General features: G+C 35.1%; 1 protein-coding gene and 1 long non-coding RNA gene across 5 annotated transcripts; both read right to left on the reverse strand.

Annotated features, from left to right (window-relative positions):
• Nucleotides 1-2,630: 2,630 nt before the first annotated feature.
• Nucleotides 2,631-6,981, reverse strand: LOC131016095 (uncharacterized). Of its 2 annotated transcripts, none has more exons than XM_057944675.1 (9): nt 6,530-6,981; nt 5,662-5,905; nt 5,398-5,547; nt 4,501-4,558; nt 4,302-4,394; nt 3,833-3,931; nt 3,528-3,619; nt 3,210-3,269; nt 2,631-3,100 (listed from the first exon to the last, which is right to left on the reverse strand). In XM_057944675.1, the coding sequence occupies exons 1-9, from the start codon at nt 6,736-6,738 to the stop codon at nt 2,843-2,845; spliced, it is 1,263 nt and encodes a 420-aa protein (XP_057800658.1). In that variant the 5' UTR covers nt 6,739-6,981; the 3' UTR covers nt 2,631-2,842. The 2 variants fall into 2 exon arrangements, with proteins under 2 accessions (XP_057800658.1, XP_057800657.1); XM_057944674.1 differs by having other exon boundaries at nt 5,398-5,543; nt 5,658-5,905; nt 6,530-6,959.
• Nucleotides 6,982-9,087: 2,106 nt separating this feature from the next.
• Nucleotides 9,088-13,335, reverse strand: LOC131016136 (uncharacterized). 3 transcript variants are annotated; one of them, XR_009098856.1, is made up of 5 exons: nt 12,957-13,335; nt 11,824-12,727; nt 11,651-11,721; nt 10,309-10,432; nt 9,088-9,313 (listed from the first exon to the last, which is right to left on the reverse strand). It is a non-coding gene; the product is annotated as an uncharacterized LOC131016136 (long non-coding RNA). The 3 variants fall into 3 exon arrangements; XR_009098855.1 differs by having other exon boundaries at nt 11,824-12,714; nt 12,957-13,334; XR_009098854.1 differs by having other exon boundaries at nt 11,824-11,945; nt 12,957-13,319.
• Nucleotides 13,336-13,811: the final 476 nt, after the last annotated feature.

The following is a 13,811-nucleotide window of genomic DNA, read 5'->3' on the forward strand; positions in this document are numbered from 1 at the left end:
CTCTTGTTTCGTAACTTCTCTCATATTTCTTCTTTTCTCTCTCCTCTCTCCCCTCTATCTTTTAATTTTTAAAATACTATCCTCAATTAATGTTATAATTACAAAAATGCCATTAAATTGGCCGGAAAAAAATTGGTATTCTATATTATATATAGATTTTTTTCACTATTTTTATCTCTATTTTTTTCTTTAATTTTTTTTAACATCATCAAATTTAATTCATGAAAAAAATACTTAATATACTACATCTTAAATTTAAGTTCGTGAAAAAATCATTAATATAGTATAAAAAAATCATCAGAAATGAATAAATTATGAAAAATTAAAATTAAAAATATTTTATTTTTCTCTCTTCATTAACACTTTACAACTTTTTATTTATATTTGTGTATGAAGATATTGATTTATTTATTATGACGCTTAATAATAATAATAATAATAATAATAATAATAATAATAATAATAATAATAATAATAATAATAATAATAATAATAATAATAATAATAATAATGTGTATTGTCAATTTTCATTATCAAATAATTTAAATTTATTTAATAATTATAATTATCATTATACTTTATACAAAGTTGAAAAATATATGTTTCAAATTCAAGATTTTATTGAGTAATTGATGTGAATTATTTTATTATTAAAATATATTTTTCATTTGCTTATATTTTAATTTTATTTAATATTTTGTTATTATTTAAACTTGTCATTCAATTTTAATATTCGTCGTGCATCGCATGAATGGATGTTCTAGTTGTCAAATAAATCACTACTTTTATCCACTTTACTATTTCGATACCACCTATTAAACATCATTTTACTATTCTAAACAACCTATAAAATGCTTAAAGCAATGCTTCCACCTTTAAATTTGTTACAATTTCGACATTCTAAAATAAATCGACTTGTATTCAATATTGAAACAACATTTGTTTCAAGGGACAATGGGAAGTGGGTAGCAAGGGCAAAAAGGTTGCTGATTGGAAATACTTGGTTGAGAAGGTGAGAAAGAAAATCGATTCGTGGAAAAATGGAAAGTTCTCTCTCGCGGGCCGAGTGACCTTGGTGAAGGCTGTGCTTCAATCTATACCGATTTACCAGCTCTCTTTTACCTGTTTACCAAAATCAATTGTGAGTTCTCTAAATGCTTTACTTGGTAATTTTCTGTGGGGAGGGGGTTCTAGTAAAAGTGCGATTGCTTGGGTGAAATGGAAGGTGCTTTGTGCTTCAAAAGATGAAGGAGGCTTGGGGCTTAAAAATATTGAGTGGTTTAATCAGGCACTTGTCGTTAAATGGTTGTGGCGGTACCTTACTGGAAGGGACATGCTTTGGGCTAAAATTGTTAGGTCCATTTATGGTGAGGTTGAGTGGGGAGAGACAGGTCTGGAAAACGCGGGGAAAGGTAGATTTAGAGATGGGTGGTGGCCGAAGATCGTTTCTGCGGCGGGAGGGGCGAGCAATTTTTGGTTTGTTCAAAATTTGAAGCCAAAGGTGGGGGATGGGAAGACCTTTAAATTCTGGAGTCAGTGGTGGGTTGGACAAAAGCCGTTGAAGTTTACTTTTCCTAGACTTTTTCAGTTGAGTGCTAATAAAGAAGCTGCAATCTGTGAAGTTGGGGAATGGACTGATACTGGATGGTGTTGGGATTTACGGTGGAGAAGAGAGCTATTTGAGAGAGAGAGGGAAGGAGTTTCGGAGTTGCTTAGCCTTGTTTCTGGTACTAATCTGTGTGTAGGTAACAAGGACGGATGGACATGGAGTGGCGACATCGGGAGAGCCTTTACAACCAAGTCCGCTTATGAAGCTATTAAAGATCAAGCAAACGAGACTACGGAGGCGGTGGAGGAAACTGATATGAGTACGAAGGTGTGGAAGATCCCTATTCCAAACAAAGTCAAGCTTACCGCATGGAGAATTTTGAAGAACAGAATTCCGACGTGTGACAATCTCTCGAGAAGAAATGTGAAGTTGTGTGAAGTCGAGGTGGGATGTAACGCCTGTTTTCATCGGCAGGAATCCACGAACCACTTGTTGATTCACTGTCCAAAGACCTCAAAGGTATGGGAAGCAATCTTTCAATGGATCGGAGTTAGCATGGCGCAGCCATACGACGTGTCCTCGCACTTTCAGTTCTTTACTAGTTTGAGTGGCCGGAAAAGAAATAAGAAGCTCTTGATGGCTCTTTGGTGTTGTATTACTTGGCTTATTTGGAAAATGCGTAATGAGAGTAGATTTGAGAACAAAATATGGGAGAGTGCAAACTTGTTTGGAGAAATCAAAGCTAGAGTGTGGAGTTGGGGTAGAATTTTTGGTTTTGTTAATGATGGAGTTGGGATTCATAGGTGGATGTCGAATGATGAATCACCGATGATTTTGTAATCTTCTTGGTACTACTGGTGCCTTCTAGTTCTATAATATTTACTTTCCTTATCAAAAAAAAAATTGTTTCAAGGGACAAATTTCGCATGAAACATTTCAAAAGTAGTGCCGAAATGGCAAAACGTATTTGAAATGACTATTTATTTGGCAGTGAACCCTAAAATCAAGCATTTCACAAGGAGCAACAACGCATTTCACCAATCAATGCAGAAATTCACAAAAAGAAATTCACAAAGTTGCCTGATGTGAAATTGGTCAATTATTTTCTAAAATTTTGGTGCTGCCTCGTAAAAAGATCATGTGCTTGCCAGGAATAATGAATTTAATATAGACTCTACGCAAAAAATAGAGCAGCACGAGTTTTACTCTCTATCTCTACAGCTATCAGTTCATTAGCTCTCTCGAAAGGAAACAGACAATTAAGCCAGGAAAAATGTTACGACACCCACTCTTTTACTTCTTGTTCTTCGTGCTCTGGAGCGAGAAAACAGGTGCATTCAGGCTCTCGTCTCCATCAGATTTAGCTGTCGGGGAACTCTCCTCACCAAACTCCGAAGGCGAACTGGGATGTTCTGTTTGAGCTTTGGATCCTGAACTCTCAGTTTGCCCGATGCCTGGCTGATCAACAATCATGCTTTTGTATATTGAAAAGGCTTGGGCCATCATGCTGGCAGGTTGGGCAGGATTGGAGGGTAGTAACATAGTTGTGCCCTAGAAGCATCATATGGAAAGAATGAACTCGACGAAATAATAATTTCAAAGCTTTCACTGAATGAAGTGACTACATAATATGACACTAAGCTAGATCTTTTGAGTTTACCTTCTTTGCAATCTGACCAAAGGCCTGAATATATTGCTCAGCAACTCTTAAACTTGCTGCCTGCAAACCCACATTACGGTCATCAATTTGTATCATGCATAACAGAAACTCTTACAATCCAGATAGTATGTGTGTTTCAAACTTGTGGTACTTTCAATCATGTCTCTTACAACCAACCCCAACCCCAACTCCTCCCCCCCCCCCCCACACACACAAAATGATAATCAATGGAACCTTGGAGTATAAAGCATTCGAAGTGTGCGTGTGTGTTGGGGGCGGGGGGGTGTTAAAATAGTCAATAAGGAAAAAGAACTTCACCTCCAAACCACCATGTTCCTTGAGGGCTTTTGATACCACAGCAATCCCTTCTGCAGTTGCTTGTGCTCTAGCACGGATAGCTTCTGCTTCTCCTGATACAGCAAAAATTTAAGGGTTAAGCATAACTGGAGGACCCGATTCTTAGATGCGAAAATAAAGCATCAAACATCTAAAATCCTTTTCAAGGAATACAAAAAGTCAAGCAAGCTTACTCTCAAATTCAACTTTTTGGGCACAAAATATCAATTAACCGTTGGAAATCGTAGCACCAATAGAAAATAACAACTGCAAACGAGATAACTGACCGAGAGCTCTGTTGACCTGGTCCATTTTTGCAGCTTCAGATTGAAGGATCACAGAGGTTTTCTTTCCATCTGCAATATTAATATTTGCCTGCCTTTCTCCTGTGTAAGATCAGAAGTGAATGGAAAGAAGCATGAATATGCACTGTATTGAATTTCTTATATTACATTCTAACACCATAAGTAGCATGCATTCATTATTGGCCAGATAATAGTTAATACTTTCTTTTACATCTTTCAGAAACAGTCATTAGATCTAATTGGAATAAATCAAATAAGCCTAATCATACCATGCCCCCAAATTTTTTTGCAAATCAATGAATTCATCACTACCGATATGAATATAGTAATACTCAAAATTTTTCCTCGGTCAGTCATATTCACAGATATTATGATTATTGTGGATACAAGATAGCTTTTGTGGCCAGAACAATTGTGAGAGTTGAGCGGGCTTAAGTTTAAGACAAATTACCTTCAGATTCTAGAACCTGAGCTCTCCTCTTGCGTTCTGCTTCAGCTTGCATCTCCATAGCAGCCTTCACTCCTCTTGGAGGAGATATATCCCCTAATTTGGTAAAAAGGAACCCGGAAAATAAATAAGATGCAGCAAGAACTTGAGCGATTTTTTTCAACTAAACCAACAAATATTTCTTCTAATAAAATCTACCCACTTATTTCGTAACGAAGGCATTGTAAGCCCCAACTTTGCGCAGCTTCATTGATGGAAATCTGCACCACACACATGTAGAACAGTCAGTCAAATATGTGCATCAGGTGCAAGCTAAATCAACTCTAGTTCTAGGTGATTAGCAATTTTTGCTGAATGAATTGCCAACCAGAAGTCCAGTTGCATATATTTTCTAACTGCTGATGCATATTTTATGATGCCCCGAAATGGACATAAGAACTTGATAAAGGCAATTTTCAAGTAAATTGGAACATAATGTGGGCGGTTTTGACTATCTTGATCTTAAATGAACTTCAATTTGACCCATGAATCAATCTGTTAAGACCTCTTTGTTTATTTAGCTGTATCATAACTGGGTTACAGAATGGCAATCTGATATCTCAAACTTCTCTCAACTATTAATCGATTGGATTTATATACAGGTGACAAATCTATGGAATGAAGATGTAAGATGCATTGTTAAATGAGCTAACAGTGTAAAGCTCAGAATATTATTAAGATAATAGGATAAGAACTACTAAGCTTGCTTTTCTATTTCTCTGAACATACAAAGTTTGATTTACTAAAAGTCAATATGTAAAACACAGCTGCATTAATGAGAAAAGGATGTGAGTTGTAAATTCAAATCCCATAATTTCCTTAATCTAGCTCTTGGTTTAAAAGAACATTTAACAATAGACAAGTTCATGGTTGAATGTACAAACAAGGTAGCAAAGTTGACAACACACTGTTAGCTGTTCAATGTATTTTCACAAGTAAAGAATACTGCATGATACAAAAAGAAAATTGATTATAAACTATCACAATAGGACAGGAAAGCCAAAGATTCTCCTATCAAACAAAAGAATCAGAAAATAAAAACCAGATATCAATAACTCACCACTATCTTCTCATTGAGAGTGTCCCTTTCCTCAAAGGTCTTGTCAAGTGTGATCTTACCCAGCTCACTTCGCATGGTAGTCTGCGCAAGCTGAATCACAGCATACAATGGATTCTCAACCCCGTATGATGCCAACTTTGGGTCCACTATCTGCAAAAAAAAATTAAGGGGAAGAAGAAAATAAAATGTGAACAGTTCATAAATTCAATCATAATGTTCATAAGCATGTCAAATAACAATATACAAAATCATATGCCTACATGCCTTGACATAGAGGACTCCATCAATTAGAATGCTGACATTGTCCTTGGTGATAGCAGACTGATCCGGAATAGGAATTGCCTCTTCTTTCAGTGAATGCACATAAGCAATTCTGTCGACAAATGGAACCAGCAAGTGGATTCCAGGAGGCAAAGTCTTCACATACCTCCCAAATCTCTCAATAACAAATGCCTTCTTCTCTGGCACAATACGGACTCCCCAATTTATGGGCGGTGTGGTTTCATACCTTCACCCAAGTCAGTAGAATCTTTTATCAGATTGCCTAAACTTCCAATTAAATACCAAATAATCATTCCAATATTTAGGGATTTAGTCTCGGTGAAACTCTGTAAAAGCCTTATTCTACAAACTCGTCATTATATAACGAATATTCCAAAACATTTGTCTAAACCTTGATTCTTATTTATTTTATTTTTCAAAACTGGATCTCTTATTCAAATTGGCACAATCTCTTTGTGCAACTATAATACGGCGAGAAAATAATTCATAAAAAATGTATAACATAGTACAAGAAGCAAATCATAAATCTATAATAGTTTGGTGAAATGAACATCATAGCAGCATCGAAATAAACAATAACCAAAAGAACACTCAGTAAATATCAACCATCATACAGCGACAGTAAAAATATAACTCTCATCAGATGGATAGAAATTATTAGAATATATCGCAAATCCAAGACGAAGTAAATCGGAATTGTCGCATGAATATCGCACCGTAATTTAGCAGCAGCTACCATGAAATAGACGAAAATGCATATCGAACGAATAAATGAAGTAAACGAGTTACAACAGAAGGAAATATAAAAAGGAAAATCAACAAGGATAAAATAAAATGCTATCAGGAATACCTGGTGTCGGGGTCGCGCAACTGGCGAATGTGGCGGACGGCGGAGAAATATGGGGAGGGGAGCTGATTCGGCGAACCGCGTGCGGTCGGGGAGTTGAGAAGCCGCGGATGTGCAGTAGCGATTCCGCGGAAATTGATCGCCGATCGAGAGGCGAGAAGGTACCTCGCCGCGTGGAGTTTGTTGAGAGAGTTGGATTTGACGATATTCATCTCGAATTTCTGGAGAGAGGGTCGGAAATCAGAGTGGAGTGATTTGGGGGAAGTGAGAAACAGTTTATATTGGCAAAAGCCCTAGCTAAACCCAGAAAGATGGCTCGGAACTGGCTTGTCGAACAAGAGAGAGGGGCTACTTGTCCACCAAGAGAGACTAATTGAGCGAGAGAGAGAAAGAGAAAGGGTCAATGCATCGCTGAAATGTAAAATTGTTTTATTCCAACAAATTCAATTTGTTAATTGAGTTTACATATAAAAAAATTGTTCAATTTCAATAATTAATTTATGAAGATAAAACTACATGCACATTGAATTTCTAAACTGTGTAGAGCTGCGACGCGATGCTCTACACAGTTTACATATAAAAAAAATGTTCAATTTCAATAATTAATTTATGAAGATAAAACTACATGCACATTGAATTTCTAGACTGTGTAGAGCGCGGCGCGATGCTCGTGTTCGAATTACTAGTTTTTAAGGAAACCAGTTTAGAAATATATTAGAATTATTAGATAATAATAATAATAATATTAGTGAAATTAGATTATAATAATTAGTTAATAATATTAGTGAAATTATTAAATATATACTATTAGTAAAAGATTTTTTTTTACTTTCACAATTCATACAGTTACACAGCCAATTCATAAGTGTTCTACATAGAATTCAACTGTTTTTAATTTTTACAAAAAGATGTGTTTTTATTATAGCCCACCCCTATATATATATATGTGTGTGTGTGTGTGTGTGTGTTTAATGTGCAAATTTTTAAAAAAATTATTATAAACACTACATGTAAAATTAAAAAAATAGTAATTAAGAGTCCATGTGGTCCACTTCAACATTAATTGTATCGATTAAAACTATTTATTCAATTTGAGAATATATATATATGTATATATAGAGTCGGTCCTGAGATTTCAAGTGTCCTATGAGAAGCAAAAAAAAAAAGGGTCCATAAAAATATTCTCTTCGTCCCTAAAAATTATGGTTTTATTAAGTACTATATTTGGATGTCTTTGAAAATTATGGTATTTCCTTATTTGGAGATGACCCCTCAAATTTTTTTTCTCTCTATTTACAAAAATGTGTGGGACACAATCTACATTTAAACACAACTACCACACTTTTTCTTAAAACCTGTGTCATCTCTTTTGATCCATAACTTTTAGGGACGGATAAACTTAAAAAATCTTGTTGCTTCAAGATCTAATTTCTCCAATACATTATTTTCAATACATAAAATTTGTAGTTTATTTAAAATTTCTCTTAAGTGCCAATCACTTAGAAACAAGAAAAGAACAAAACACGAAAGAAAGTAAAGTGTGAGATGATAAGAGGCGAGCATAATACAGTTAGATTCATTTTTTATGATCGATTCAAGATTAATATATAATATTTTTTTATAATTAATACAAAATATATTATAACTAGTGAATTTATTTTTAAAATTTTGAGCTCCTCAACTTTGGGGGTCATGTAGGCCTTTGCCCCACTTGCCATAGAAGGATATGTATAATAAATTCATCGTAGATGACAATTATTTGACTCAAAAAATTAGTATGACATTAGAAAACATCATTATATCTAATTATTTCATAGTAGTTTTGTAATTGGTGAAGACAAAAAAATATTGAAATTGACATAATGTTGGAAAATACATATCATTTGTATTCTTTCAAATAAATTCTCCAATTGATGAAGACTACTAAAAGTTCGAAGATTTTAGATATATGTCTATTATATGTCTCATAATAATACTACTAATTGCTTGAATTTGTTTAAATTTATAAAATATTTAATTTATACACTTTTAACCACTACTAAAAAAAACGCTCATACATAACGGTAATTTTCCGCTATCTATATACCAGAAAAAGCGTCCTATATAGTGGTGTTATGTATGAGAGCGCTCATACATAACGGTAATATACTGTTACCTATACTATGCATACATAACGGTAAATGAGGTATACATAACACATTGATTACCGTTTTGTATGAATGTAATACATAACGGTAAAATCTGTTATAAAATGTATTTTTTCTGTTATATATTGTAACTATACATAACGGTTTTCTATATTTTACATAACGATTAATTACCGTTTTCGTATAATAGCAAAAATAACAGTTTTTTACCGTTATAAAACTTATTTTTTCGTTATAAAATATATTTCTTATATATTTTATTGTCGTTAAACATAACATTTTTTTTGTATTTTACATAACGGTATTTCCGTTATGTATTTTCAAATGCAGAATTCAAGCATTTTCCCCCCCTGTTTTTATAATTTTTTAAATACAAATTATACAATATACAATATCCTCAAACACAACATATACTACAACCAAAACATATACTATTATATAAATATTTAATCATCCAAATAACTTCATCCATCCATAATCAAAATGTCAAAATATTCAAATAACTTAACCATCCATTATTTAACCAGCCAAGTAATGTATCTAAGTAGCTAGAGTAGTCATTTACAATCTTCAACAAAAAATGATACTATGAAGCAGCTTTCAGTCCAAAGCAATCCATTCATCCATTCAAACTTTCATCCTGCAAAATAATGATGATTGTTATGCTTCTGTAGTTAAGGTACCCTTTGTAATATAAAAATAATGATGTTTTAGTGACCCCAACATTCTTCAATTATCTCAGCAAACTATTATTTTTGCCACCAAATCATATATCATGTCTCTGTCAACATATCATCCTTATTTACAAGTTACCTGATACGCAATTCAATGTTCACCTTGTTTCAAAACCTTAGGCAAACAAAGAGCATGGATTTTCCAAAATAGAAGAAAACATGTGTGTGTGCGTGCATATATAATATATATATATATATATATATATATATATAGGGAGCGGTTATTCAATAAACCACCCTTATTTTAAGAATTACGAACCAGCAAAAATGCATGAATTTTATGTATAACACGCATGAATAAACTGTATAAAGGCATGAATTGCGGAAAATAATTTTTTGTTACCTTTGGGATTCGAACTCAGGACCATGAATTTATCCAACAAGGTGATGAATCAACCGTAGATCTTGATGATCTAAGGGCTGAAAATGGTTCCTAATTTATATTTTAAGAAGCGTTCTTATTTTAGCCTTCCCCTTTGTATATATATATATATATATAGGGAGAGGTTCAGGAAAGAACTATAAATAAAAAAAGAACGGAGAACCATTTTCAGCCATTCGATCATCAAGATCTACGGTGGATGCATCATCTTGTTGGATGAATGCAGATCCTGGGTTCGAATCCTGAAGGGAGCAATTTTTTTTATTTTTTTGAGTGCATTAATTTTAACAGCGAATGCATTAATTTTTACAGTGAATGCATTAGATTTGATGGTTCTCCCGTTCTCACAAATAATGTAGTTCTCTCTAGAACCACACCCTATATATATATATATATATATATGCTCATGTACATTATAAATGTGTATGTGTATATATATAAGACACACACACACACAGAGATTATATAGTGGGGCACAGGCTAGCATTAGCTACACAACAAGGTAAGAGTGAGAGATACCTTCAGTTGAAAATTGAAGTATATGCTCTACCACACATTTGTACAGGCCTATATAGAAGAAAACATATCATGTTTTTGTTTTGTTTTACCCATTGCTTTGAGAGCTCATTGAGCAGCCTTTCACCTGCAATACCAGATTTGAAGAAAATTGTAACATTAGATGCTACGGGTTGACTGACTCTATCTTATTAAGGCCTCAATTAAGGTGCTTGGTTTCCTAGATCACATAGAATTATCAAGATACTCTTTAACCAAAGTCAGCAACAACTGCCAAGGAAACAAACTCTAGCACTTAACCATATAAGAGCTATAACTCCTAGCTTATCAAGAAGTTTCTAAATTTTAACTTTCCTACAGCAAAGACAAAGACATTAAAGTAATGAGCAAAATTTAAATAAGGAGGTAAAGTCCAATGTACAGAAGCTGCAACTGTATATAGGATCACATATAAAAGATCCAATTAGGAATAAGATTCACTCAAAATTCATCATCTATCGTCTCTTATATCTAGAGCAGGTAGTTGCGTGGATCCAATTTTAATTGGGTAGATGCATTGAGGCAGCAACATATGGTGGTAGGCATGGAAAAGAAGAAAGGCCCTATCTAGAGATGGAGAAATAGGACAATTTGGATGAATCTTATTGTTGTTTAATGAAATAATCAAATAACAAAACTAACTAAGAAATAATAATTAAATAACAAAACTAACTAAAGAAATAATAAAATAACTAATCATAAACTTAGAAAGTAACATGTCAACCACTTATAATATTATTGAAATAGTACTTAATTGTTTTCGGATCTAATATACCCCTCTGAATTCATTCATTCTGATTTGAGTGATCATAATTATAGTCTCTGATATATTAGAAGTGAATAGGCATAATATTTCTTTTCTAATTTACGTTTAAAGAAGTATCCGCATCAGTAGTTATAAAGCATAATATTTCTTTTGAATAGCATCATTGGAAAGAAATGGCAGAGCACTGGATAAAGGATGGACTCGGAGTATGACAAATTATTCATTATTAAGTACTCCCTCCGTCCCGCTAAAGTTGGCAACATTCGTTTCGACACGGAGATTAAGAAATTGAGTGTTATATGTTTTAATAGAGTGTGGCCTACAATTGTTGACCAAATTAGTGAGTAATTGTTGACTTAATTAAAGTAATTTTGGCATTTTTAGAAAGTGGCCTACAATTGTTGACCAAATTAGTGAGTAATTGTTGACTTAATTAAAGTAAACTTTTGCCATATTTAGAAAGTGGCCAACTTTAGTGGGACACCCAAAATAGAAATATTGTCAACTTTAAAGGGACGGAGGGAGTAGTAGCTATCTCACCATACAACGAAGAGCAATAGGAGCCCATTGACTCTCTATGCCCAACATCAAAGATGATCCAACACTTTTTTCTGAAAGTAACAAAAAAAGTTAAGTTATTTGTGAGACTAATGCAAAGTCAGACACTTAGTCTTTAACAAGAGGAATACAAATAGTGGAGAGTAACAACCTACCTTTATTCACTTAGGATTAAGGAATGTATCTATCACACAATCTGCAATGTGAGCAACACGAAGATAATACCTATGTATTGCCTTTGTGTTGAGCTCCATTAATAACTCAAAACATAAAGTGCCTGCAAAAGCCCCATCATACACAAATTAAACATACAAAAACACTACCTCTCTCTACTCTCTACCATGCATTCACTTGCTTCTTCTGTAAGATGAAAGAAGACTTCGATATCTACGACAAATCCATCAGAAACTGATATTTCCTCTACTCCAGCTCTCATTCTGTCAAAATCCATCTTTGCTTATTTTTATTAGGCGAGATTTACTTTAGTTGCAGATCATAAACACTATGGAAATTCAGGATCAATAAGATTGTTTTTGCCAAGACCCCTGATTCTACTCTCTGCAGTAAGTCAAATTTACTAAGTTAACCAAACATATGACTGTGCAATCAGTTCTGTAGAAACCCTAACTAGACAGCTCATATTACCCCTCCCACCCACCCCCACATTCACTCTAGAGCATATGAAGACAGGGATCGATATAAGAATCTTAGTATAATGAAATTCTAATGCCCAACAAGTTACGAAAATGACAAACCAACAACAGTGAAAATCTACTAATTTAACCAAACTTATAACTGTGCAATCAGTTCTGAAGTTCCTACTTTTTTACGACTATATAAACTAGAACTTCGGTCAAGAGATGTTGAGAGACTACTAGATTAACACTCGAGTTGATACCATTAAGTGTACGATAAAAAATGGAGCTATCTGAGGTAAGTAAATTGCTACTGAAACAGAACCAATGTAGTTTATCAACAGGAGCCTAGTTCCAAGCAATGCCATATTTCTCAGACCAAGCTTTGTTTCCAAAGTATCAATCAGAAACCTATCAATTTATACTGAAATGTGAGATTTCAGTTATCAGATAAACCTCTTATATCAGATAAACCTCTTATATCAGGAGCCCTAATTTGAATTTTACAGCATCCACACAACCACAATTACACAAACAAAAGAAATTCAAAATTCGGAGCCCTAAATTAAATTTTATAGCATCCACACAGCTACAATTATACAAAAACAAAAGAAATTAGCAATTCGAGCCCTAATTTGTGGCAAACAACTAACCTCTGGCTGAGCCGGTGACTGCCGTTGGATGGAGGTGACGGAGGTGGCGATAGCGCTTGCTGCTGATGCTGACATCGATGGTGGCGGACGGCGAGCGACGATGGAGGCGCGCTTGCTTGTGTGTGCCTGTGCGGGTGCGGCTGTTTGAGGCGAGCACTCGTCGAGCAGCTGTTCGTCGAAGAAGAGAGAAGGCGAATCATGGAGGTGCTGAGCTGATGAGGAGGCGACGGCAGCGGGGGTAGCGGGCGGTGGCGGGCGACAGTCGGGGATGACAGGCTGCGGCGGCGGATGGGAGCAAAGGGAGGAGCAGTAATAATTTGATAAAAGTATTAGTTTATGTTACCTAAGGTTTTTTGTTAAAAGTGTTTTTTTCTTATTCTTTTTTATTATAATACACAAAGTTAGTTTTAATAGATATTAGTATATTTTATTATCTAAGAAAACCTAAGTGTAATTAAAACACTAGCTTCTTCAATTAGCGACTTCTCTCTGTAGCTTCTTTCAATTTTTGCCTAACCTAGGCGCCGCTCTCTCACTCTCCAATCTCCTTTTCAATTTTTCGCCTCCAGTTCGGCAGTTCCAGACTTCCAGCCTCGGAGTGAGCCCATTCCAGCCTCTCCTTCCAGTCTCCGGCGTCCGCCTGCCGTCCGCCCGTCGTCAGCGTCGCGTCGCCGACTCCAGTTCCAGACTTTCAGCCTCTCACTCCCTTCCATTCCAGCCTCTCTCTCCAGTCTCCGGCGCCCGCCCGCCGTTCGCCCGTCGTCGGCGTCGTGTACTCCAGACGTCCGCGTCGCCTACTCCAGTCGTCCGCGTCGCCGGCTCGCCTGCCAAGACTCGGCTTCCAGTTTCCGGCGG

The sequence above is a fragment of the Salvia miltiorrhiza genome, chromosome 3 (genome assembly GCF_028751815.1).
Source record: "Salvia miltiorrhiza cultivar Shanhuang (shh) chromosome 3, IMPLAD_Smil_shh, whole genome shotgun sequence".
Taxonomy (NCBI): Eukaryota; Viridiplantae; Streptophyta; class Magnoliopsida; order Lamiales; family Lamiaceae; genus Salvia; species Salvia miltiorrhiza.